This window comes from Balaenoptera ricei, chromosome 20 (assembly GCF_028023285.1).
Source record: "Balaenoptera ricei isolate mBalRic1 chromosome 20, mBalRic1.hap2, whole genome shotgun sequence".
NCBI lineage: Eukaryota > Metazoa > Chordata > Mammalia > Artiodactyla > Balaenopteridae > Balaenoptera > Balaenoptera ricei.
In genome coordinates this window covers 61,930,578-61,956,454 of record NC_082658.1, presented here as the reverse complement: position 1 = coordinate 61,956,454, position 25,877 = coordinate 61,930,578, and the positions used below count along the sequence as shown (strand labels likewise).

At 47.7% G+C, this 25,877-nt stretch overlaps 1 protein-coding gene across 6 annotated transcripts in view; it reads left to right on the top strand.

The window, feature by feature from the left end:
• Positions 1–25,877, top strand: part of SPECC1 (sperm antigen with calponin homology and coiled-coil domains 1) — a 265,582-nt gene that overhangs the window by 226,293 nt on the left and 13,412 nt on the right. For 4 of the 6 annotated variants that reach the window (XR_009499670.1, XM_059908106.1, XM_059908101.1 and 1 more), the window contains one exon: positions 19,169–19,285. Coding sequence is in view for 5 of the 6 variants with exons in the window: in XM_059908106.1 (XP_059764089.1) it covers positions 19,169–19,285 (117 nt within the window). In the remaining variant the exon portion in view is untranslated. Of the gene's footprint in view, positions 1–9,955; positions 10,181–15,845; positions 16,132–19,168; positions 19,286–25,877 lie in introns of those variants that run through there. The other 2 variants (XM_059908102.1, XM_059908103.1) reach the window with 2 other exon arrangements.

The window sequence follows — 25,877 nt, the reverse complement described above, 5'->3', positions numbered from 1 at the left end:
AGATACATAAATTAAAAGGCATTCAAATTGAAAAGGAACAAACAAAACTATTCACAAATTACATGATCTTATACATAGAAAATCCCAAAGAATCTACAAGTTGCAGGGTACAAGATCAACACACAAAAATCAGCTGTAGTTGTATATATTCACAATCAACAATCTGAAGATGAAATTTAAGAAAACAGGCCTTTTCTGGCAGAAATGGAAAAGCTGATCCTAAAATTCATATGGAATTGCAAGGAGTCCTGAAAACCCAAAACAGTGTTGAAAAAGAAGAACAAAATAGTGATGACTTTTGTGTGATGGTTACACAAAATAATGAATGTACTTAATGCACCTGAACTGTACACTTTAAAATGGTAACACTGTAAATTTTATGTAATTTCTTCCACAATAAAAAATTCATTATGACATCTATGTGAAAAAATTTTTAAATGGTTACAGCCTTTTCTGTAAAAAATAAATAAGGCAAGGAAAAAATGAGAAGCAGTTCAGGCATGAAATAATATGAACAGTATAATGGTGTTAACTCCAGGCTATAGTCAAACCCCGCTTATGATATGGTCTTGGATAATCTCTAGGCCTCCATTTCCTCATCTGTGAAATGGAGATAATTATTATCCCTACCTTAAAAGATCAGGAGGATTCAATGAAATAATGCAAATAAATCACTGAACACTGAGACTAATACAGAATAAAGGCTTAATAAATGCTAGCTGTCCTAATTGCAGAACTGTATTTATGGTTACAGTTATGTAAAATGTATGCTCTTGATGTGAAGGTCTCCCCCAGCTGATATTTCCTGATCTAGTTGATGGGATACACAGTGTGTGCACTTTATAAACAATCAAGCTGCACATTTATGATTTGTACCCCCTTTTGCATATATGTTTTACTTCAGAAAAAGTTTACTTAACTCAAAAAGAAAGGTGGTTGCACAACATTGTGAATGTACTTAATGCCACTGAACTGTACACTTAAAATGGTTAAAATGGCAAATTTTACCAAAATTTTTTAAAAGGAAGAAAAAGGAAAGAAAGGTGATTGTGGTGATGGTGTAGAGAATAGATGGGGCGGAGGAGAGAAGAGTGGGAGACCTATGGGGTGCTCAGGTGTCGCTGTTATATTTCTGCCTCCCCCCTTTTTTTGATCTTCGGGGTCCCATACCCTTTTTTTTTTTTTTTTTTTTTTCTTGTTTTGGTTCCTCCAGTATCTTCTGAACAAGAGTTCATGGAAGGTAAAATTTTATGACCTTGCATCTTTATTTTACTCTGACACTTGATGGTTTCATTGGGTATAAAATTTTAGGTCATAAAATATTTTCCTTCATAATTTTGTAGATGTCACTCCATTGTCTTCTAGTTTCCAGTGTTGAAGTGAGAACAAAATAATTCCAATCCTTTGCATTTTTTCCTTTCCAGAAGCTTGTAGGAGCTTCTGTCCCCTAGTATTCTACCATTTCAGGGTCATCTGCCTTGATGTGTATCTTTTTTTTTTTATTTTTTGCTGTCATACCGGACACTCACTGCACCTTTTCAATAAGGTAACGTATGTACTTATTTTCTTGAATTATTTCTTTGGTAATTTCTTCATCTCTGTTTTCTTTTTCTCAAATTCCTCCTAGCCTGGATCCCCCATTATCCTATCTTTTTTACCTTTTTTTCCATCTGTTTTACAGTTTTGTTTTCTAAGACTTCTTTAACTTAGTCTTCCAAAATCTATTAAATGTTTCATTTCTGCTATCATATTTTTTGCATCCTTTCAGTTTATTTTAATCTTTAACTGTAGTAAAACACCTATAATATAAAATTCAGCATCTTAACCATTTTTAAGTGTACAATTCAGTATTAAGTACATTTCCACTGTTTTGCAGCCATCACCACCATCCATCTCCAGAACCTTTTTATCTTCCCAAACTAAAACTCTGTCTCCATTAAACACTAACTACCCGTCCCCCAGCCCCCCGGCACCCACCCTTCTACTACTGTCTGTCTCTATGAATTTGATGGCTCCAGGGACCTCACACAAGTGAAATCATACTGTGTTTGTCCTTTTGTGACTGGTTTATTCTACATAATAATGTGGGCATAATGTCCTCAAGGGTCATCCAGGTAGCTAGCACGTGTCAGGATTTCCTTCTTTTGTAAGGCTGAGTAATATTCCTTTCTGTGTATGTGCTATCGTGTTTTTAAGTCTTAGGGGTTCTTTTTTTTTGGACCCTGAATTTTTTATAGCATCCTGTTCTTTTTTCACACATGTAATATCATCTATTAATCTTGCCGAGAATAATAGGTTGTTTTCATTCCCACATCTTCCCCCTGCCTAGATTTTCCTACAGATTCCTTTGTTGTGTTGGTATCGCCGGGTCTCTGTGCTGGAGGCTTTATCGGAAGCCAGGTGGTCTTGATGAGTGTGGGGCTCTGCAGAGCTGACTGGCAGCTCCTGGCTTGTGACTCAGGCTGTCACTGTGGAGTGCTGTACTCGTGCCATGCCCTTGACAGACTCCTGGTGTCGGTGTCTAGGGCTGGTCAGGTTCCCCAGAGAAGGACCTTCCGGTCTCCTGCCTGAGGGCAGCGGAGGTTTGGGGCAGCAGATCAGAGAAGAGGAGTCAGTGGGGAGGGGCGGGACTGTCCGCCACCTGGGCACCCGGTAAATACCTCTTGATTCCCTGTTTTCGGGACATGCCTCACCATGAAATAGGATTTTTGTATTGTTTTCTGATAAATGCTCTCTTGACGAAAGGAATCTTGCTTCTCTTTTGCATTTACTGGGAATTTGTTTTTAAATCCAGAAATAGATAAGCACTGTGGTCGATACCCCCCAGTCCGGGGACCCCCCCCCCCTTTGCTCTCCAGGCTTCGGCCGCGTGGAGGGGCCGCCCCGGGATGTACAGAGACGCCCGGGCATCTGTGGCTCTGACCGCTGTGCACGGACTTCCAGCCCCGGGCCTCCTGGTCTTAACGGCCTTTGTCGCCACGTCCCCGGTGCTCGTGCCAATCGCCTGACCTTGGGGAGGTTCTGCACTGAAGTCAGGTTGGATCTTCGCTCTTGCCCCTGCTGCCCTGGGATTTCGTTTTCTTAGGTCTGTTGTGTCAGCTATTTCCAGTGCATCCGCTTTTCAGATGCCAGAATTTTGTTTCCTTTCCCGTTTCCTTTTTCCTCGTCAGTTAATACCTTTGGGGGGAAAAAAACAAAATCTCTTCTCTGTGGTTTTAAAGGGCCTTTGAGAGAGAATGATATTAAGAACGTGTGTCCGTCTGCCTTCTTTACCCAGGAGTCTCAGAGCTATTTATAGGTTAAAATCTTAGCCTTCAGATGCCACGGTGGTTCCAGATATTCTTTTTTGAACATTTAAATCTTTCCTTTTTTTTTTTTTTTTTTGTGCAATTTGTGTTTATTTTACCAGGTAGAGTCGTAACTTTTTTTTCTCAATGAGTGGCTCTGTGTTTCAGCATCATTTATTGAACAGTCTTTGTTAAACCACTTGATAGACCCAGACATAAATGGAGATTCAGCATCTGGACTTTCCAGGCTCTTCTGCTGGTCTCTTGGTCTGGTTTTCTGCCACCAGTGGCTGCCATGCAGAAAAATGGGAAGGTGACCGGCAGGTACTTACCACGTGCAGGGCCGTGGGAAGGGCTCCGAGAACATTCCCTGTCCTTGTGATTGATCACAGTGTTTGCAGCTCTTCATTTTTCATTATTTGGTTGTATTTGTTGATTTTCTAGAGTTTCTGAGGCAGACTATTGCAAATAATAACTTTCCCCCTTCTTTCCAATATTTATACCTCTCGTACTTTTTTTGTTTTCTTCATTCATAAAAGTTCATAAAATGTTGAATAATAACTTTTTTTTTCCTTTAATTTTTATTTATTTATTTATTTATGGCTGTGTTGGGTCTTCGTTTCTGTGCGAGGGCTTTCTCTAGTTGCGGCGAGCGGGGGCCACTCTTCATCGCGGTGCGCGGGCCTCTCACTATCGCGGCCTCTCTTGTTGCGGAGCAAAGGCTCCAGGCGCGCAGGCTCAGCAATTGTGGCTCACGGGCCAAGTCGCTCCACAGCATGTGGGATCCTCCCAGACCAGGGCTCGAACCTGTGTCCCCTGCATTGGCAGGCAGATTCTCAACCACTGCGCCACCAGGGAAGCCCTTATAATAACTTTTGATGATGGATATTCTTGTCTTGTTTTGCATTCAAGGTGAGTAGTATCTCACCTTTAAATATGATTTTTGTGTTGTTTCCTGATAAACACTCTGCCCACTGAAGGAAGCTTAGTTCTGAGTTTACTGAGAGGTTTTTCTTTCTTTAATCCAGAAATAGATAAGAAATGTATCAAATTCCTTTTTGGCATTTGTTGAGCAATAAATCCATCAGGTGTTTTTCTCTTTTAACCCATCTATGTAATTAACATAAATAGATTATGTAACAGATTTCCTAATAGGGAAACATTCTTATATCCCTGGGGGCCAAATTCCAACTCGGTCATGGTGTATGGTATTTGTTAATATGGTATATTATCCCTGGGGGAAATCTCTGCTTGATTATGGCTGTTCTTTAGTATGAAGCATATTGTTTTCTGTACCCTATTCGTCATAAAGGACATTTGTCTTGTTGCGTGGTTTAGGCTGGACAGTGCCCCTCACTGTATGGTCAGGGGATTCGTTGAAGTCTTTCACTCTGATTGCGGTTTTTGTCAAAATCTTTGATTTCGAAGAGTTTTTAAACATTAGGTATTTTGATACCAGATTTAAGGGTTTGTAGCTCTTATACGTTTTCCTCTTATTTCAGTTGAACCTTTTGATCTGAAAGTTTACATTCTGTGATACCGACATTACTGTTCCCGTTGCTGTTCAGCTTTTATTTGCGTGATGTATCTTTGTGCTGCCTTTGTTTTCTGTCTTTACTCGCTTTAAGTGGATTTCTTTTAAATAGTTTTAGCTTTATGTGTAATCTGAAAATTCCTCGAATAGGGAAATTTAGTCCGTTCACATTTTCTTGTGGCTTATTAGTATGGATTTAGTCTTATTTAGTTTGTAGTATACTTTTCCTACTGGTTTTCTTTTTACTGATTTCCAGCCACGGCACCCGTGGTAAGCATGCGGGTTGAAAAGGTGGGAAAAGCACAGGTGTCCCCACCTGAGAATCCAAGTGAAGATTAAGCTAAGGTCAGTACTTATCAAATTTGAGTAGAATAAAGAGACCTTTTTCATCAAAATCAGGTTTGTACAATGTAGAGCTAAAAAGCCAGTCGAATGAATGAGAAATGGTTCGGGGATTCCTGCTGGGCTCAGAAGGCAGAGCTGGGGTCAGAGCGCAGGCCGGCTGCTCAGGCCAGGTGGATGGGTCAGCCTCCAGGGAAGCGGTCAAAGCCAGAGTCGTGCCTGAGAGGGAGAGGGACTTGGGAGACCTGGGAGCCATCTGGAGCATCGTGAGCTGGAGAGGAGGGGGTCAGACAGCAACCTGGAAGGGTCGGGGGGTGAGCAAGCTGGGCGAGGGGAGAAGGAGTGGACGTGGCCACACCACGTGGTCACACGTGCAGCTGTGCAGGGGCTCCAGGGACAGACGGTGCCAACAGCACAGCCAAGCAGAACTTCTGAACAGCGATTTGATGGAATCCGAACTGGGCAGGATTACTTAGCCGCTTGCTGAGTAGAGCAGGATATTCTTGAAAATACTTTTAATTACCCAGGGAGCATCCATTGCTGTCAGTGAAACCCACTTAGCTACTTGTGTTGGTGTTTGTGGGAGGAGCCATCCCTTCAGCCCCGTGTCTTTCTTGTCCTTGATCTCTCTCTCTCTCTCTCTTTATAATTGTGGTAAAATACACATAACGTAATATTGACCGTCTTCACCATTTTTAAGTGCGCAGCTCAGCGGCATTAGGCACATTCACGTTGCTGTTCAGCCGTCCCCGCCCTCCACCCCCAGACCGTTCTCATCTTCCCAAACTGAGTCTCTGTCCCCACCGAACAGTGATTCCCGCTTCCCCCGAGTAAACTGTTCTCTTTCTGTCTCTGTGAGTTTGCCGCCCCAGGTGCCCTAGAAGTGGCCCCGCGCGACGCTTGCCCCTCTGCGTCCGGCTGGTAGCACTTGGGCAATACGTCCTCGAGGTTCGTCCACGTTGGGGCAGGTGTCACCCCCCTGCTTTTGCAGCCCTCCGCCTGCCTCGTGGGTGAACTCAGCAGGGACACCTCAGTGCCCCAGAACCACAGCTCTGGGGACCACTTGCCACTCTCCGTGGCTCTGTACTGACCCGATGTTAGACCCGTACCTGTGGGCTGTGTGAGACGGTCAGCCTTTTCCAGCAGGAGTATTTTGCTGTTTTGTTTTCGCTCCCTTTTCTCAGAGCTTTGGAATGTAGTCCCCCCCCCCCCGCCCCCCGGTCACCACCACCTACTGGAAAGGCCGGTAGAGTAAGTCCTCCGTGTCCTCCAGGACAAGGAGAGTGTTTTGGTCCCCGAGGATTTGGGCTCTAGCGTTCCGAGGTCATAAAGGTCTGTGTTGAGGAACTAGAGGCAGAGGGTCCCAGAGGGAGAGGGATGGAGGGCAGGCTGGGTGTGGGCTGGGGAGGGGCTGGGTGTGGGCTGGGGAGGGGCTGTCGGGGAGAGTGGGTAGGAGTGTCGGCAGCCCAACAGGCCACTGGCCGGGGGACCCACATCCTGTCCGTTCCAACCTGCTGCATTCCTACGAAATGCAGGAGAAAGGGAGGGGGCAGGAGGAGGTGGGCTTTAGGGGCGGCATTAGAGGCTCTCGCTGTGAGCTAGCTGAGTCTTGTGGCTTCACAGGATCATTGGAACGAAATGCCCGCGTTCTTACATTGCCAGTGCATACGTTTCTCCGTGTGCATAGAAATGTTAGGCGTCCTGCCAGCTTCAGGAAGCAAGAGCAGGATTTTGAAAGTAAAATGGTGCGAGAATGTTTCCTCCTGTCTGCTCCCTGCCGGGGGGTGCTCTGGAGATGAGATACACCAGCAGCCGGTGTGGCAGGGCGGCACCACCGGACACCAAACGCCATCATCCTGCCTTCAGTAAGAGCTGAGGCCTGGATGTTTGCCGCCCTTCCCTCTCCATCCCCCCGGGCAGCTCGCAAGTCTGTTTAGATAATAACGGTCCCAAGTGACTCTGCACTGAGGATTTTTTCCATTCTCTTAATCATGAAACGTTCATCTGGGAAAAAGAAGCGTTCCAGCCACAGGAAGCTTCGGATTTCGGAGGCTGAATTCAGTCTTTCTGGGGGTGGGAGGTTAAGATTGGCTTGAAGATTGTTTGTCTAGTATAAATTAAACTCCGTCTTAGAACAGAATTCCTCCACAAGTTGTTTAGCTATTATGTATTATTTTCTTAGTAAGCACATCCAAAAATATACAAGTGCTGTTTCCCTTAAAAAATGGTTTTTTTTCCTTACTAAAAATATTCTGTTTGGAGTGTTTAGAACATCGTAGGATGGACAGAATCATGTTGTTCCCTGAAACTTTGTGGATTCCCTTACAAATGTGTAGAGAAGCCACTGGTATGTTGTGGGGTGGGCATGGGAGGGAATAAGATGAAAGAACGTCCTGGAGGGCAGTTTGGCAGAATCCATCATAATTTGTTCCACATGTGTGCAGAGTGATAACAAAAGACTGGAAACAGCCTAAACGTCTGTTGTGTCCATGCATGTCATAGGAAAGAACGGAGATGAGAATGAGCTGGTGTATAGTGAGTATCTCACATATGGCAGTCATTGTTCTGCATGCTTACCTGTGCCTTGTGCATTTAATCTTGACTGCAATCCTATGAGGTATCTATTCCAAATCCACTTTAAGGATTCGGAAACCAAGGCACAGAGAAGTTGCCTAATTGCTCACAGTCATACCACTAGTAAGTGACGGGACTTCTGGCTTCAGAATCCAGCCTCCTAGTTTCTACACTGTAACCGTTTCTGTGTTATGTGGTGTAAAGACCTATCTCTGTGGATCTTGGTGAGAGGGAAAAAATCAGGATGCAGAACTGTCTGCTACATTTGCATAAAAGGAGAGGAGATAAATATACATGTTTGTGTAAGTGCAGGGCGGGGCTGTCCAGTAGCACTTTCTGTGCTGATTAGAACATTCTAGATCTGTGACGTCCAGCATGGTAGCCACTCACCACTCGTGGTTCCCGAGCATTTAAAAGGTGGCTAATGTGGCCGAGAACCTGAATTTTAAACTTCATTTAATTTTAACTAATTTAAACAGCCACCCGTGGCTAGTGGCTATTGTGTTGGACAGTGTAGGACAGAACAGACGCGGGAGCTGGCAAGAGAGCATTTTATCTTCTGGTTTTCAGGCTCGACTTCAGCAGAAGCTTCTGCAGAAGCTTTCGTTGGAAGAGCAGGTTGCATAGCCAATCATTTCAATAGCATGAATATAATCTAACCGACTCTAATCTAGGCATTTGGAAGATGGGGAAACTAAAAACCAGAAAAGTTGAGTCATTTGCCTGAAGTCACAGTCACATGGCTGCTTTAGTGACAGAGGAAGACCCGGGCCTAGGAGCTGGTCACAACTCGGGTGTGTTTTTTCTCCTTAGAGTCACTTACGTTTTGGTTTGCCAAGGCCCGTTCAATCCGATTTTCGGCCACAAAAAGAAAACAAAACCCAGGCTTTTGTCTCCAGTGTCCCACAACCACACGGGGAACCCCGTCCACGACTTCCTGGTTCTCTGCAGCCCAACCACCAGGGGCCTCCTCCATGTGACCCCCCCCCCCCCATCACGGTGTGTCTGCCCTGCCGACTCCACTGAACGTGGCGAATCACTGGGGCCGGGAACCGCGCTTCGTTGTTTGTCTGTCCCTCGGCGCCTGGCCCACGGAGGGGCTCGATGAACATTTGCTCTAATTAGATTTCAGAGCAGTGGGTTGGGCTCTTCTTCCAGCCTGGAGATTTGACCCATGGGTGCAGATGGTTTGTGAGAAGGTTTCTGTACAACATCCTTGATGGATACAGATAAGCTCTCAGCTAGAAGGATGGGGTTTAGGGGTGCAGAGAGATGACAGAGCCTGGAAAGGGGGTGACTGGGCCATTCTAGGATGAATGGAACCAGCAGAGCTGCAAATAACCATCTCCTTTTTTTAGAAAGAGGCAGCCAAGAAGGTGAGTGAAATTAATGAAAATGATGGGTGAAATAAACAAAAGGCAGTAGAGGACAGGAGAGGAAGAAGATTCCCGAAACGTGTTCCTCCTGGAACGAGACCTGGAACGAGGGCTGGGCCTGGGGATAGGACGCGGCAGGGAGTTGTTTGGGAGCCAAGCCGAAGGGGGAGGGGAGACATCACAGCAAGCTGCAGAGGAGCTGCTGTCCCCTGTCCCCGTGCCGAGGGAGGCCAGCCCTACAAGCTGAGCTAGGGGCAGGGCGGGAGGGGCGCTGGCTTGGGGCTGGACCCAGCTAGGTGGTTCAGGGGCCGGCCGTGAGGCAGCAGGGCACGTGCAGTGAAACAGGACCATGTGTCACAATGCCAAGGTCAGAGAACCTCAGGGAGGGAAGTCGTGGGTGGGGACGCTCCAGCGCTTGTTCAGTGAAGAAGGACGAAGCACGGAAGATAAGCTCTAGCCACTCTTCTGATGTCAGTACCCTTTTGACTCTGTCTCCAGGGAGAGGTTATGCATATCTGCCTGTACGTCCCTGGAGACACAGCAGCCCTTTTGTCATCAGAAAGCCCTTATCCTCAGAAGATGTTCCTGTTCTCTTTCCCCTGTAACTTACCACCTTGGTCCTCACCATGTAAGGCAAAGGGCAACCCTTCCTAGACTCGCTGCTCTGAGCTACGGTTTCCCGGGTCTCAAGGCCTCAATTCCTTCAACAGGGATACAGTGTGGGAAGAATCGTTGAAAAAGTAAATTATTCCAAATTAATCTCTCAATTCAGTTCCAATTAAAATCCCAACTGGGGGACTTCCCTGGTGGCGCAGTGGTTAAGCATCTGCCTGCCAATGCAGGGGACACGGGTTCGAGCCCTGGGCCAGGAAGATCCCACTTGCCGTGGAGCAGCTCAGCCCGTGTGCAACTACTGAGCCCACGTGCCACAACTACTGAAGCCCACGTGCCTAGAGCCTGTGCTCCGCAACAAGAGAAGCCACCGCAATAAGAAGCCGGCGCACCAAAACGAAGAGTAGCCCCAACTCGCCGCAACTAGAGAAAGCCCGCGCATAGCAATGAAGACCGAACACAGCCAAAAATAAATAAATTAAATAAATAAATTAAAAAAAAATCCCAATTGGATTTTTTTATTCATGAACTTAAAATAATTAAAAATTCACCTGGTAGAACAAACAAGAACAGCCAAGAAAGTTTTGAGAAGGAGTATGTAGTATAATAATGAACGTACATTTGCCATACCTGATTGGGAACATACTGAAGCTGGAGTAGGTCAGGCCCCTTCATCCTACCCCCTGTTAATCCACCTTACGGATTCCAGAGAGATGACCATAAAATCTTAAATCTTATGCTCAGTGAAATAAGTCAGACAGAGAAGACAAGTACTGTATGACATCACGTATATGTGGAAACTGAAAAATAAGACAAACTAGTAAATATAGCAAAAAAAGAAACAGACTCACAGATACAGAGAACAAACTAGTGGTGGGGAGAAAAGGGAAGGGAGGAGGGGCAAGATAGGGAGGAGAGAGGATTAAGAGATACAAACCACTACACATAAAATAAATAAGCTACAAGGATATATTGTACAGCACAGGGAATATAGCCAATATTTTGTAATAACCATAAATGGAGTATAACCTTTAAAAACTGTGAATCACTATGTTGTACACCTGAAACTCACATAATATTGTACATTGATTGCCCCTCAATTTTCCAAAAAATTTTAAATGAAAAATACATAAATAATTTTTTAAAATGTGACTAGTACAACTGAGGAAAAAAAGGATAAGCAAAAGTTTTCAGACTTGATTTGAGAGATAATTAGCCACATAAAATCTTAAGTAGAGAAAAAAATGATTAAAACAATGATACGAATAGGATCACGAGAGGAAAGGAATTCCAAGGAAGCCCCAAAGTTATTTGCTTGAGGAACAAAAGGTTGGTTTCCATTCTCCACTGTGCAGCAGACACAAAAGAGGTACATGAAGCAAGTTCTGAGTTACCTATACCTGTACAACAAACCACCCCAAAACCTAGTGGGTTAGAATAACAACAGTGTTTTGTTCTCAAGTCTTCAGTTTAGGCTTGACTTGCTCTGCTGCACCATGTCTGGGACCTGGAACAGTTGGGGGCTGGTCAGTCTCTCTCCAGACAGCCTCTGCCCTTGGCTGGGGTGGGCTTCCGCACACCGGGGGCCTCGGGGCTCCCAGAGACGGTGTTCCGAGTCCTGGGTAGAAGCTTAAGGCTCCTTGTGCCCCGGTCTTGAGGGTCCCACGGGTCACTCCTCCACACTCACGTGAACTATTAAGGCCAAACCAGATTTCAGGAGGAGGAGGGTACACTCAGCCCCTCCAGTGGAAGATTTCAGAGACTCTGTAGCCTCCTTTAATCTATCACAGGGGAAAAAAATTACGGTCACTAGGCTGTCTTTCTAGCAAGTTCTTAATTCTATTTTCCTTTGTTCATCTACAGCCAAGTCTGTATTCTTCTTCCTCAAAATTTTGGGTGGGGGGAGGGGAAGAAAAGAGGGCATAACCCAAGGAACTATTCAATATAGAAACATACAATTATTAGGACTCAGATTCGTTCATCATGTTGGAATCTACATTGGCTTATTCTGTCTGTATTTGATGCCATTAATATTTTTAATAATGTGTATTATTTTTCCTAATTGTAAAAGTAGCACATAGTCATTTTAGAAAAAAACAGGAAACACATACAAAAAGAAGATGAAGAATTTGGTTGAATGTCAGCTCAATTTGGTTCCTGTTTCTGATTTATTGAAATCTTTTTGGCGTCTGAATCTATGCATTTGTTATTCTCTCTGTCTCTCCCAGATTTCCTCAACTAAGTCAATGATGATGTAGAAGAATACAGGACCAACCCTCTAGACTAACGTTTATCCCATAATTCATGAAAAACACCGAGTATCTAGAAGTTATTGCATATGGCAAACATATCAAAAACCAGAACATCAGAGTTTTCCCACGAGCTTCATAGGAACGTATACAGATTAGAAAACTGAGTTACAGATTTTTTATTAAGTTTTTCAAAAGAAAAGTTTATTTAGCTTAATTGGTAGACAACCTAGGGTATTGCCAGTTCCCCATTCTGAACAATAATGCTGCCGTAAACATTCTTGTAGGTATGTCTTTGGCAGACAGATGCCTGACTATTTCTTCTAGAAAAGTTGCCTAGAAGTGAAATTACTTGATCAAATCATACTTTAATGAAAAAAAAAAATGCTTCCGATTGCCTTCCTAAAAGCCTGTACCAATTTGTATTCCTATCAGCCAATATAAGAATACCTATTTCCCCGTATCTTCATTACCTATGTGAATTTACCATCTATTTCATTTTTGCCAATTGGTTGAGTGAAATATTTTGCTATTTTTATTTTCCGGTGAGACTGAACACCTCTTCTTACGTTTCTGACTGTTTGTTTCTCCTCTTTGGCGCCTCACCAGTTCATTCCTCTGCCAGTCTTTGCTTGAGTTGTTTCTCTCTTTCTCATGGTTTAAAGGAATATATTCTGGATATTAGTCATTTGCTGTATGTATGCATCTATCTTGTTTTTAATTTTTGTCCTACAGAAACTTAATTTTATGTAGTCGGTTCTCTCAGTTCTTTTATGCTCATTGCATCTTGTGCCTTGGATGGCTTTCTTTCCCCAAGATGATAAACCCGTTCATCTATATTCTAATAATGTTTGATGTTGGCTTATAAATTTAGCTGTCTGATAAGATATACTTATCTCCAGGCAGCTAATCTCTGAGAGAAGGGAAACTCACGAGGTGACCCCATGGTCACAGCTCTCTGCTGGGGAACAGTTTCCATCATGGTGCAGAGCTGGCGTGTTCGGGGGGTGGGAGGCAGTGATCAGAGTGGGCACCCAAAACAGTGACATTCAGCGGTACGGGGCCTCAGAAAGGAAGAATCTGCAGAGAGGGGCCCCTGTGGTCCACAGGCGGGTCTCCATGACTCCACAGCTGAGGACTGTGCTGTCCATGTGTGGGTCCAGGCCACTCGGGGGTTCACCAGGTAGCCCGCGGCTGGACCGGCTCCTGGAATGGGATGGACGCAGACGCGTATCCAGGCAGGGAGTGAGGCCGGGTCACGGGCAGGGGAGGGCGTGCAGGCCGCCTTTGTGGTGATTTCACCCGCCCCCCGCCCCCCATGTGTGCACGTGCTCTGTACTGTTTCTCACCAAATCTTCAAAGGAAGCTTGGTCCCCCCAGGACTCCTTCCTAGACGAGCTGAACCTTGCTGAGGAATGAGCTGCTTGTATCCTCCATGAGCTATAAATTGTTACATTCCCCCCCCCAAAAAAAACCTCAGTCTGCTTCTACAGCTGTGACAATAAGACGTCTCCAAAAAAGGTCCAGGAGGTCCCAGCGAGGGGATGCTAAGGCCTCCCTGTGCCCAGGACAGCTGGTCCCTACAGCAGGGGACAGACGGCATTTTCTAATCAGTCTCCTGTCTTCTTCCCAGAACCTTCATTTTTTTTTTCCTTTTAACTTTTTAAAAACTCGTGCATTTAGTGCACACAGAGTCGACCCACTCATAGAAATCTAGCAGAAGAGCCTAGAGAGACCCTGAGAGAAGATGAAGACGGGGTGGGAACATAGCCACATCCTCGGTGGGGTTGACGGGACCCACCAGTGTAGGCTCCGCAGAGTGGTTCATGTTTTTACCAGATGTTGGTGGGTGTTTCCAGGCAACAGAAGCAAATGAAGTGAAGCTTCCAGAAGCAAATGCTGCGGCGTGTTGGGTCTTGCTCTGCTCTGTCCCTCTGCGTTAGGAGTGCTGCTTCTCCGCTCGCCCTTCTAGAACTTGTCTACAGTCTCAGCCACTCTGATTATTTTCTTGGATGTTCACTAAAGTTAGTTTAGCTTCCCCTGTGCTCTTCAGTATTTCCACGTTTCTCAAATGACTTTTGCTGCCCTGAGGACAGAATTCTCTTATCTTAACGAAATTTTCTTCTAAGTGCTCCTAGAAACTTCACCTATTTTGGAGATGCTCAGAATGTTACCTTTTTTTATATCTGAGCCTTTCTTTCCCCAGAATTTTCTCTCACTCAGAAATATCTCTGAGGTATTTATATCCCAGAGAAAGTTAAAGATAATTTGCAGTGAGTAATTTCCCTTGGGAAAATAATCAGCAAGTTTCTTTTGGTTGTCGCTCTGCTTTTTCCCGCCAGTAAATCTTATAGTACCTAAATTCCAAAATGTTGGCATTCTTTTTAATGGCCACAGTTCAGCCCCTTAAGAAGATCAGGGTCCCAGTTTCTTTCCTTTTCCCTTCCTAATCCATCTTCCCTCCCCCCTCCCCCTCCTCCACTCCCTCCCCCTCCTCCCTTCCTTCCTTTCTGTTTTATTGATGTAGGTTTTATTGTACATACACACGTACAGCTCAGTGAATTTTCACAAAGTGCACATAGCCCACGTGACGAGCGTCCGGCTCACGACACACAGCATCGCCCCCACCCAGAGTCCCCTTCGTGTTCCCTTCCAGTTACCCACTTCCAGTCAAGGATAGCAGTTACCGAAGTCAATTTTACTCGGGAATAAGTAACAAGGAAAAGAACTGAGGATCTATCTTGTAGAATGCCTTGTTGGCCGTTTTCCTTTTTTCTCTACGTTATTCTTTTGATGAAGCCCTAAGGTTCAGCTGAGGGGTCATTAGGAAGAGGAAGACATCGTATTAGCACTCACAGGGTGTCTGTGTTCTTGTCCTTGGTCAGTGCACCTGTGAGCAGTGAGGACTGTGGCCCGCAAGCTCGGCAAGCCTCACCCCTCACCAAGGCTGAGCCGATCTTGGGCATCCCCAGCTGAAAAGAAGGCTTTTCATCCTGTCCAGGGGTGGGGCCTGGAGTCAGTAGTCACCTTGTTCCTTGGCCCAGGAAACGGTCCTCTCTCTGCCCTTACCCGGCGCCCCGGTCCCATCCTCGAGTACCTCCTGCTGTGTTTCCTTGACCTCTCTGGTCACGACAGTGGGGCTGGGCCCACAGCCCCTGCCCAGCTACCCTGGGTGCCTTTCTTGTCCTACCCAGAGGTAGGTGGTCCCCGTGCTGCCACCGGCACCCCCAAGCTGTCCGCACGGTCCAGTCTGCAGGGCCCCCGGGAAGGCCATGCCGTCCCCAGGAAGCCCCGGCTCCCTGCTCGGCGAGGCCATCCCCCTGTGTCCTCAGCGTCCCCTGCGCCCCCTCGGTCTGCTGACCAGAGACCCTCAGAGCGCCCAGGTCAGTGATCTGAAGACGGGTCCACAGGTGAACGGGGATCCGAGTGAGAGAGGCCCGGTGGGCACATCCGCTCACCCCTTGCCTGTGATTCACGCGAAAAACACGGCCGTCATCAAATCGTGCCACCCCACAGCTAACCCCTCACTCGCCCAAATATACCTTGGGGGGCAGTAAGGAAGCACGTGGGGTGGTGATAGCAACAGGGCGACCGCTGAGGCCTGATGCCTCTGCACGCTGGCCCTCACCTTCTGACCAGAGGGACCATAGATGCACACGTGTTTAGCTGTCCCGCCAGCTGTGCTGAGGTGGGAATTGTTGTACTCTTGTTGTTCACATAGAACCATGGACAGTTTCAGATGACCTTCAGGGAACTAGAGCTGGGTTGTTCCACCCAGAGATAAAAAGGGTCAGGTTTTTTTGATAGCGTCATGTTCTTGGAATGAATGTAATGACGAATCATATAGCCTGATGCCGTCTGTCTCTGCCAGAGTCAGAACTCTTCAAAGTCCAAAACCTGGGAAATTGTTGACATGAAAGAGAAGCCCTTCCTGACCCAGATGTTGGATTTGGTGAGCTGACCGGATTTGGAGTTTCCATTATTCCTTTTTTTACAAGCTAGGACGCTGCCTCCTTTGTCTGGGAGAGTGTTGGGTGGTCCCGCTGCTAAAGCGTGAGGGTCCGCGTGTGTCTCAACGATCCCCGATGGCCTGCGAGCGGCTGTCCTCCTGGAAGTGACCCGGCCATCTGCGCTGTCCTGAGGACATGAGTCGTTTTGATGGACTTTTCAACCCTGGCTTTGGTCGCACCAGATTTTCGTCTCGACCTGCTCAATAAACGAGGACATTTACACTTCAGATCAAAAGCTGTTCCTGAGTGGTGTTCAGTGAACTAAAACAGAGGGTGCCGTCTTGGTTTTGTGAGGTGGATGGCATTGTCATCCCTCTGGGTCCCTTTGGCCTCTCCAAATGCCAGTGAAGATTGTGCAGATGGAGAAAAATGATGCTTTGTGTCATAGACGGCACGAGAGAGAAGTGTAGAAAATGTTTTCATGTTTTAGGAAAAGAAAGATCTACCAAGTGTTAAACGCTTTCAATGTAAAGTGAATTTACACAGGAAGGAAGTCAAGGAGGGAGGGAGGGAGAGGGAAAAGAAAGGGAAAAGGAGGAAGGAAACACGGCAAGAGGACGCGTGCCCGCGGCCGGGCGGGCGGGAGCTGGCCCGTGACTCTGGTTTACCGGCAGCACTTCTTTTCGCCTCAGCTCTCTCACCTGTCACATGAGCACCACACCGCTTACCGTGCATGGCGGTTCTGGGAGTTAAGTGAGAAAATGCACAGCGACAGGCACCTTGTAGACACTCAGCAAACGTTTCTGCCCTGCTGCCCCCGTAAGTCTGGATCGCGGAGCATTTGGAAACACCGCCCCTCACCGTGATGCCGGGTTTCCCTGCAGCTGGCCCGGCCCAGCCCGGCTTCCCCTTCCCAGGGTCTGCTGGCCCAGCCCAGCGTCTGCTGTGAAAGCTGGAGACTCGGAGTGAGCTGGATGGATCGTGGCCCCGCCCGGCTCTTCCCTCTTCAGAAGGTATAAAATCAACGCGCTTCCCATGTCTAGAGCAGCCCCCAGGCCTCATCAGGTAGCTCCAGAGTCCCCAGAGAGACTTTTGAAGCCAAAGATGCAGATGAGCCACTTGTCAGGGGTCCCGGCTGTGGCGTCCAGCCTGAGGACAGACTGGCCCCTCCCAGTGGGGGATTCTCAGACGTTTATGTCACACTGGTGCCTGGCAGCTTGTGTGTTTGGCTGTGCTCTGGGCCACGTTCCCTCGCGGGGGGGTGGGAGTGTGCTTGCAGACCAGACCACGAGCAGGACGCACAGCTGACGGCGGCGCTCCAGAGGGGCGTCCTGGGGTCCCGGGACCACCCTGGACTGCAGTTGGAGGCGGGAAAAGACTTGTTAGAGAGGCCAGATGTGGCCCTGGGTCCCCGACGTGTCCTGGTTCAGGTAAAGCTGCGCGCGTGGCGGCAACACTACCTCCTCCACCGAGAGCGCCCAGGACAGGCCTGCGCTCGGGGCCCCCTGGGGTGTGCCCTCCCGCAGGCGCTTCCACGGCCTCTCCCAGGCTGTTTCAACACATTCAGGCAGCCGCTGTGTAGATCAGCCTCAGCGGTGAGGAGTCGGTGGGCTTGGGAACCTGGCGTTTCATTCAGGATGAGCTTGTGAACTTGGGAAGAAAACCAGCCCTGTTAGGATGAGCTCGGTCAAGGAGAAGGAGGCAGGTGGGTGTGAGGGTCTAAGAGGTGGAGGTAGCCTGGGGCTACCGGGGGTCCTGCCTGGGAACCGTCATCTCTGTGGGCTGCTGCCTGTCAAGTTGGATGTTGGCTTCCTTATCACTGTTTGCCAGGCAGCTCCCGGGGTCCCCGCCTGTCCTGAAGGAGGAGCTCCTTTCTCCCTGTGAAGCCTCAGCCCCTGGGTGTTTGGCATGCTGGTGAGGAGACTGTTGAGCATGGCTTTCTCCCCACCGAGACGCCCCCAAGTTATGGGGAGAAGAGGGTAGTGGCAGGAATAAGCCATGTGGGTTTTTAAGGTCTTCTTGTTTAGTCTTGGTCTCCCTGTTGTTAATTGGGGTCATAGGTGATGATGATGATGGTGATGGTGGTGATGATGATGGTGATGGTGATGATGGTGATGGTGGTGATGGTGATGATGGTGATGATGGTGATGGTGATGATACTGGTGGTGGTGATGATACTGGTGGTGGTGATAATGGTGATGGTGATGATGTTGGTGATGATGGTGATGGTGATGATGGTGATGGTGATGGTGATGATGATGATGATGGTGATGATGGTGATGGTGGTGATGATGATGGTGATGGTGATGATGATGATGATGTTGGTGATGATGGTGGTGGTGATGATGGTGATGGTGATGGTGGTGATGATGGTGATGGTGGTGATGATGATGGTGATGGTGATGTTGGTGATGATGATGATGGTGATGGTGATGATGTTGGTGATGGTGGTGGTGATGGTGATGATTCTTCTTTGGCCACATAAGGCTGGGAGGTGCTGGGATGTGCAAAGCTGACTAAGTAGGTTAATTTGAGAGTAAGATGTCAGAGCCTTTGACATACCAGAGGGTGGGCAGAAGTTCCCTACTGTTTTGAGATGTAGAGAAGAAACTTATGGTTACCAAGAGGGGAAGGTGGGATGGGGTGAATTGGGAGATTGAGATTGACATATATACACTACTATGTATAAAATAGATAACTAATGAGAACCTACTGTATAGCACAGGAAACTCTACTCAGTGCTCTCTGGTGACCTAAATGGGAAGGAAATCGTTAAAAAAAAAAATGGATATATGTATATATATAACTGATTCACTTTGCTGCACATCAGAAACTAACACAATATTGTAAAGCAACTATACTCCAATAAAAATTAATAATAAAAAAAAGAAGTTCCCTAGCGTTTTGAGCTCCAAAGACTTTTCTCGTGCCTTTTTTTTTTTTTTTTGGCCATGCTGCATAGCTGGCAGGATCTTAGTTCCCCATTACCCCTGCAGTGGAAGCATGGAATCTTAACCACTGGACCGTCAGAGAAGTCCCTTGTGCTTTTCTGTGAATGGATTTGGGCAACACCAGGCCACCAATCCTGGCACCAAAATTAAAGGTACTGCCGGCAGACTGGGTGGAGTCTGATCTTGTCTTACTGCAAACCCAGAGGCGGATACGCACATGGATCCTAGCACGGTCCCATTCATAGTCTGTGACTTGGCACGGTTTGGTGATTAATGCTGCTTTTCCCCCACAGAACATCGATATCACCAATTTCAGCAGCAGCTGGAGTGATGGCTTGGCCTTGTGTGCTCTCCTGCACACCTACCTGCCTGCTCACATCCCGTACCAGGAGCTGAACAGTCAGGAGAAGGTAAGTCCCCCCCACCACCCCGGTTACCCTCCAGAACACACAAGGGGAACTCCTCATACTTTCGATACATCCCAACCGGGGTAAGGTTTGTGGACTTGAGATGTAAATTGGGGTATTGATTCCAGCACAGATAACTACGGAGGACAGGTCTACACTGCAGAACGCCACCCCTGGTAAATGTTCTCAGTTTCCTTTGTTACCTAGAAAAACACAGTGGAGCCCAGTTGACTGTGGCTGCTGAGAAGTTCCTGTCACCCGGTTTTCAAAGAAAACCCTGGTGAACTCTCACCTTCATGGTTTCAAGACCTTGGCCAGCATTTTCAAAATCTTTCAAAATCTAAAGAACCAGAAAGCACCACTAAAAAGAGTTCCCTGCTCAAATAAGCTTGGGAAACTGTATATTATATCACACTTTTGGAGATTCACAGCACTCATAAAGACTTCAAGAAGTCCTTTGTTAAAGAAACCTGTGTGACTCTGTTTAGCTCAACCTATGTCAGAGCCACAGAACCTTTCTAACTTTTAATATAATCACCCGTAACAGGAATCAGCGGACTTCTCCTGTTGGGGGCCAGTGGTAGGCTTTGTGGATCTGTGGTCTCTGTCACAGCTACTCAGCTCTACCATTGTGGCGCCCAAGCAGCCACAGACGTTTGTAAACAAATGGGCATGCTGTGTTCCAATAAAACTTTATTTACAAAAACAAGTTGAGGGCCAGGATTGGCCTGCAGGCTGTGGTTTGCCAAATCCTGACCTAGAACATCCTAAAAATCACATTCCACAGAGTGTACTTTGGGAAACGCTGTCCCGGGCCCTGTACTCATTCACTCAACAAGCATTTCTTGCCAGGCCTAACTCACAGTAATAAGGGCAGCGGTGAGCACGTAGACAGGTTCTTTGTCCTCAGAAGGTGGACGTTCAGTAAACAAGTGAGTAAACCTGTAACAAGCAACACTGTAAATAAACGAACTGTGGAAGAACATGAGAGAGACACAGGGCTGTAGGGTGAACAAGGGGACCTGACTTCCACCAGGAAGGCTGGGAAGGTCTCCGAGGAGGCGGAATTCCAGCTGAAGAGCGGACGTGAAGGAGCCAGTGGCACAAAGTGGGGGAGCTTTCCAGAGCCGGGGAGCACAGCCGAGGGAGCGCCCGGTGCCTGCGGCCAGGCTAGCAGGGGACGGGGAAGGTGGCCTGCCATGCCGCCTGCCTTCCACGACGGCCGGCAGACGGCACTGAACGGTGACAGGCACGATTCCTGTTCTGAAAAGATCTCTCTGTGAAAAAGTGAACTGTCCCGGGGACAAGAATGAAAGAGGGGCTGCAGTTGGGAGGTTGTAGGCATTGTGGTGAGAGCTCACTTCCCTGTTCACCCGTTAGCGGAGGCCGGTGGCAGCATTGTGGGTGGGAAGGCAGAGGAAGATTCGAGATACATCTGAGATGCAGAACCAGCTAGACGTGGTGACTAAGTGGCTGTGTGGGGAGAAGAGAAAGTCAGAGGCGACCCAGGTGTCTGGCTGACAGGACCATTTGCTGAGGGGGAAGGAATAGAAATGTTTGAAAGCTCTGTTTTTGACTTTCTCACACTAGGATGTAAGTAAAGTCCAAATGGTCCTGGCACTGATGGCGATGATTACTGAACAAAGTGATTTAATTGTTTGGAGTGTGTATCAGTCAGGGTTCTCCAGAGAAACAGAACTACTAGGATGTGGGTGTGTATGTGTGTAAACACACAGATATATACACACACATACACAGAGAGAGAGAGGGAGAGAGATGTTTATTTTAAGCAATTGGCCCATGCAATTGTGGAGGCTGACAAATCCAAAATTTGCAGGGCGGGCTGGCAATCTGGGGACACAAGAAAGAGTTGGTGTTATAGGTGGAGTCTAAAAGCCATCTGCCAGCAGAATTCCCTCTTCTTTGGGGGAGATCAGTCTTTTTCCATTCAGACCTTCAACTGATTCGGTGAGGCCCACCCACGGTATGGCAGGTCATTTGCTTTACTCAAAGTCCACCAATTTAAATGTTAATCTTGTCTTAAGAATGCCATCACAGAAATACCTAGAATAATTTTTAGTCAAATATCTAGGTACCAAGGCCTAGCAAAGTCAACACATAAAATTAACCATCACAGAAGTATTAAAGTTTCAGGGCATAAATTAAAATTTATGCTTCGTAATCTGTAAAGCAGGCTGGACAGGATTATTAAACATTTGGGGGGGAAAATGGTCTGTTTTGAATCATGTTACGTCTGAGATGTCTGTGAAGTATGCAGGTAGCAATGTCAGAGGCAACTGGATAGCAAACCCAGGGTTCAGAGGGCAGGTCAGAGCTGGAAATAGAGATTTGGGGCCCCAGGGAATGGACCAGCTGTGTCTAATTGAACTGAAATGATGGAAGTGTGATACATCCACGCTGTCCCATGCGGTAGCCACTTGCCACATGGGCTGCTGATGGGAAGTGTCTCGTGTGACTGGAAAACTGAATTTTTATTTTTAATTACTTTTAATTAAATAGCCACATGTCATGAGTGATGTGAACCTGAACAGGGCAGGTATAAGGTGGCATTAAAGCCGTGAGCGTGGAGGTCACCTGGGCCCCAAGCACTAAGGAAAAGCCCTCCCGTGTGGCTCCTCTGCTCTTAGTATGTCACTTCTGACACCTCTGTGAACAGGTGTGGGGGGCCCACACCAGGTGATTCTGCGACACCTGCTGTGTGTCCTGCAGTTTAACTCAGTTCTGACACTCTCCACCTGCAGACGGCGTCAGGCCCCACAGGTTAAGGGCTCAGTCCTCCACAACTGCCCACCCCCTTCAGACACCTGTCACAAGTCCAGGTTGTCACCTGTGTTTCCAACCGACCGGCTGTAGATCAGAGGTGCCCAGGACCCCCTCCTCGGGTTCAGTTAATTTGCTAGAGCAGCTCACAGAACTCAGGAAAACAGCTTACTTACGAGGTTACTGGTCTGTTACAAAGGATATTAAAGGATACGGATGAGCAGCCAGATGAGATCCATAGAGCGAGGTCCGGGAGGATCCCGAGCACAGGAGCTTCTGTCCCCTGGAGTTTGGGGCGTGCCACCCTCCCACACATCGATGTGTTCACCCACCCAGAATCTTTCTGAACCCCGTCCTTTTGGGTTTTTGTGGTGGCTTATTATTAGAGGCATGATTGATTAAATCATTGTCCTTTGGTGATTGATTCAACCTCCAGCCCCTCTCCCGCCCCTGCAGGTCAGGGCGTGGGACAGAAAGTTCCAACCCTCTAATCCCGTGGTTGGTTCCCCTGGCAACCAGCCCCATCCTTCAGTCATCTAGGGGTTTAAAAAAAATTGCCTCATTAACATAAATGCTGGTGTTGTTGGAAGGGGTTTGTTATGAGTAACAAAAGACACCTGTTCTGGGCTTCCCTCGTGGTGCAATGGTTAAGAATCCACCTGCCAATGCAGGGGACACGGGTTCGAGCCCTGGTCTGGGAAGATCCCACATGCCACAGAGCAACTAAGCCCGTGCTCCACAACTACTGAGCCTGAGCTCTAGAGCCCACGAGCCACAACTGCTGAGCCTGCGTGCCACAACTACTGAAGCCCGCGTGCCTAGAGCCCGTGCTCTGCAGCAAGAGAAGCCACCATAATGAGAAGCCCACGCACCGCAACGAAGAGTAGCCCCCGCTCGCCGCAACTAGAGAAAGCCCGCGTGCAGCAATGAAGACCCAATGCAGCCAAAAAAAAAAGACACCTGTTTCACCTTTATTGCTCTGAAGCTGTTTCTGGAACCGAGGACAGAAACCAAATATTGTAACAAAAGATGCCCCCGTGGCTCCTACACAGAAAATTACAAAGGTTTTAGGAGCTCTGTGCCAGGAACCAGGACAAAGAGCAAAGGTGCATTTCTTACTATAAATCACAACTTCACAGAGGCACAGAGAGACCAAGGAACAAGCCTTGAGGACTCCACACTTGTCAGGGCAGAGGAGGGTGTCCCAGCGAAAGGACCAGAAGGAACAGCCATGGAGGAGACCAGCGGGGGCATGTGGAGTCCCGGGGTCCACGCAGCCTGGGCACTGTTGACAGAAAAATTAATCAGCTGATCTAACGAAGAAATAGAAAATCTTATTGGAGCCAAGTTGAGGATTATAACCCGGGAACAGCCTCTGAAATAGTTCCAAGAACTGTTCCGCCCTTTAGAGGTCAAAGCACAGTTCCATAGGATTTGAGACAGAGGGCTGGGCGTTAAATGGTTAACATGATCCCGGTCTGCTGCGGGTCATGGGTCGCCACGGCCCCTGGCAAGACTAAGGAGGAAGGCTGTCTCCTAGGGAGTGTCTTGTTGGCGCCGGCAGAATGGTGCTCCTTATGGGTGAGCAGGTATTCCTGCCGATGGGGAGGTCTGGTCGATGCCTAATGCAGGGACATCCTCAGAGTGTGACATTTTTGCCCGCAGTCGTGGGCGCTTTGCCCTCCAGTCAGTACGGACGTGTTGGAAAATAATGGGCCTAAAAGTGTTTGTTTTCACGCTTGGGATCGTGACGTTGCTTCCTGATGGCGGACACCGCAGCGTCTCCGTGGATGCCGCTGATTCCCGCGACGCGCGGCCGGCTGCCTGGGTCTGGAAGCCTGCGGAACAGCCAGGCGTCCCGGCTCAGCCGCGCTGTGGTCCTTGTGGTCCAGGGGCCCGTGGTTCCTACACGTGGGGTTGCCTTTCTTCTCCCCGATCCAGAACACTGTCATTGGGGAGCACGCCGTCAGGCCGTGGAAGGCTTCGGGTCTGTGAGGAGATGAGGGACTCAGCTCCAGGTGGCCAGAGTTTTCATCCTAAGATCATGTGGTGGGACTTCCCTGGCGGTCCAGCAGTTAAGATTACTCACTTCCACTGCAGCGGGTGCGGATTCGATCCCTGGTCAGGGAACTAAGATCCCACGTGTCACACAGTGTGGCCAAAAAAAAAAAAAAAAAAAGATCGTGTGGCTTCACAGCCTCCCCAAAGGACCAGCCAGCCTCCTGCTTCCTAAATGCCCCCATGTAGAGGCGCTCTGGGTGGAGGGACAGTTTAGCCACTGCCCTGGGGGAGCTTTGCATTCAGGATGGGGAGAGAAACTCATATCTATTTGAGTTACTGATGAGGGTTCTCAAAACAGTGTCTCAACACAGGCAAATCAAATCATTACAGTTTAAAACTGAGCATGTGTGTGAGACTCAGCCTGGGAGTATCTTGCTGGTGGAGAGAGAGGGATTCAGGCAGGGAAGGCTTCCTAGAAGGGGCATATTCGAAGTTGGGCTTCACAGGGGACGAGCTAATTTGAATGAAAAGTATGCCTTTGACCTCATCAGGATGCGTGGAGTCCAGCCCTCACCTGGAGCCCGGATCTGGGGAGCTCTCAGTGCGGGGTGCTTCTCGGGTTTTTTGCTGGACAACATACAGCAAAAAGGGCACCAAGAGAGGCCTGTGATAGTTGTAAAAACCCATTAAAATCAGAATCTAAAAATTGTGTGATCCAGCTCTCAATAGCCCAGAACGTTCAGAAGTCATGAGGTGTTCCTCCTTCCCCAGTGGAAGTGTGACATCGGTACCAGGTAGGGAATTTCTGATAACATTAACAAGGATGTCTTCTGAGACATTAAAGAGATTTACAAGCACAGGATGTGAGTTACAGTCAGTGGAAAGTTTGGTGTTTTTTCAGTAAAAAGCGTATTCCTCTGTCCTCCTGTGAAACTCTCGCTGAGGTCCTCAGATTCAGGTGATAGGATGGAGGTCTTTATGTTGGTGTCTGAAACGAAATACTGATGTGAGGGGGCAATTCTGGGCTGGGGCTCCTCAGTCCCGTCAGTTTCAGGCGAGACCCCCCCCCCCTCCACCACCACTGCAGGGCCAGCAGCAGTCCCCATGGCTGGGGGCTTCCACTGTCCAGGGGCTGGAAGGTCCTGGCCGGGCACACTCTCTGCGTCTGTCTCCCCTCTGGCCTCCCCACGGTGGCCGTGACGGTGTTCTAGTGAGAGAATTAGGATCAAGATGCTTCATCACTGATGTCCTGCTGCCACCAAAGCCAATAAAAGTCATTTTCATGCACCAGAAACCATCTCTCCCTATAATGGTCCATGTCATACCATATGCTCTTTCAGAGTGTTTTCCGACAATTTTTCGGCATGGACTATTTCTTCTTTGTTCAATTTCTGCTTAGAAAACACTAGCAGTTTCATTAGAATCAGGATAAAGGGTCTTGGGTGGGGGTGGAATTCTGTTATAAAACCTGAGGTTTAGAAATGCCTTTTCCTTAGACCTTACTGGTAATCAAAGAATACAGATTAAAACAAAATATTGTTTTTAGCCTGTTACATTTGGCAGAGGCTTTCGAAAATCGTAACATTCTATGCAAGTAAAGGTGGGAGAAAATGGGCACTTAAACATTGTTGCTGGAACTGAAAACTGTGTTAACATTTACGAAGCTGTTTGGCATTGCGTACCAAAAACCATAAAAAAATGTTTGTATCTTAATGTCTGGAGTAATGGTAGCCTGAAAACCATTGGCTTACAAACTCCTTTCCTCCCCCAGAATGAACCCAAAGGACTTTAAAGTAAGGACAAAGGCCTCATT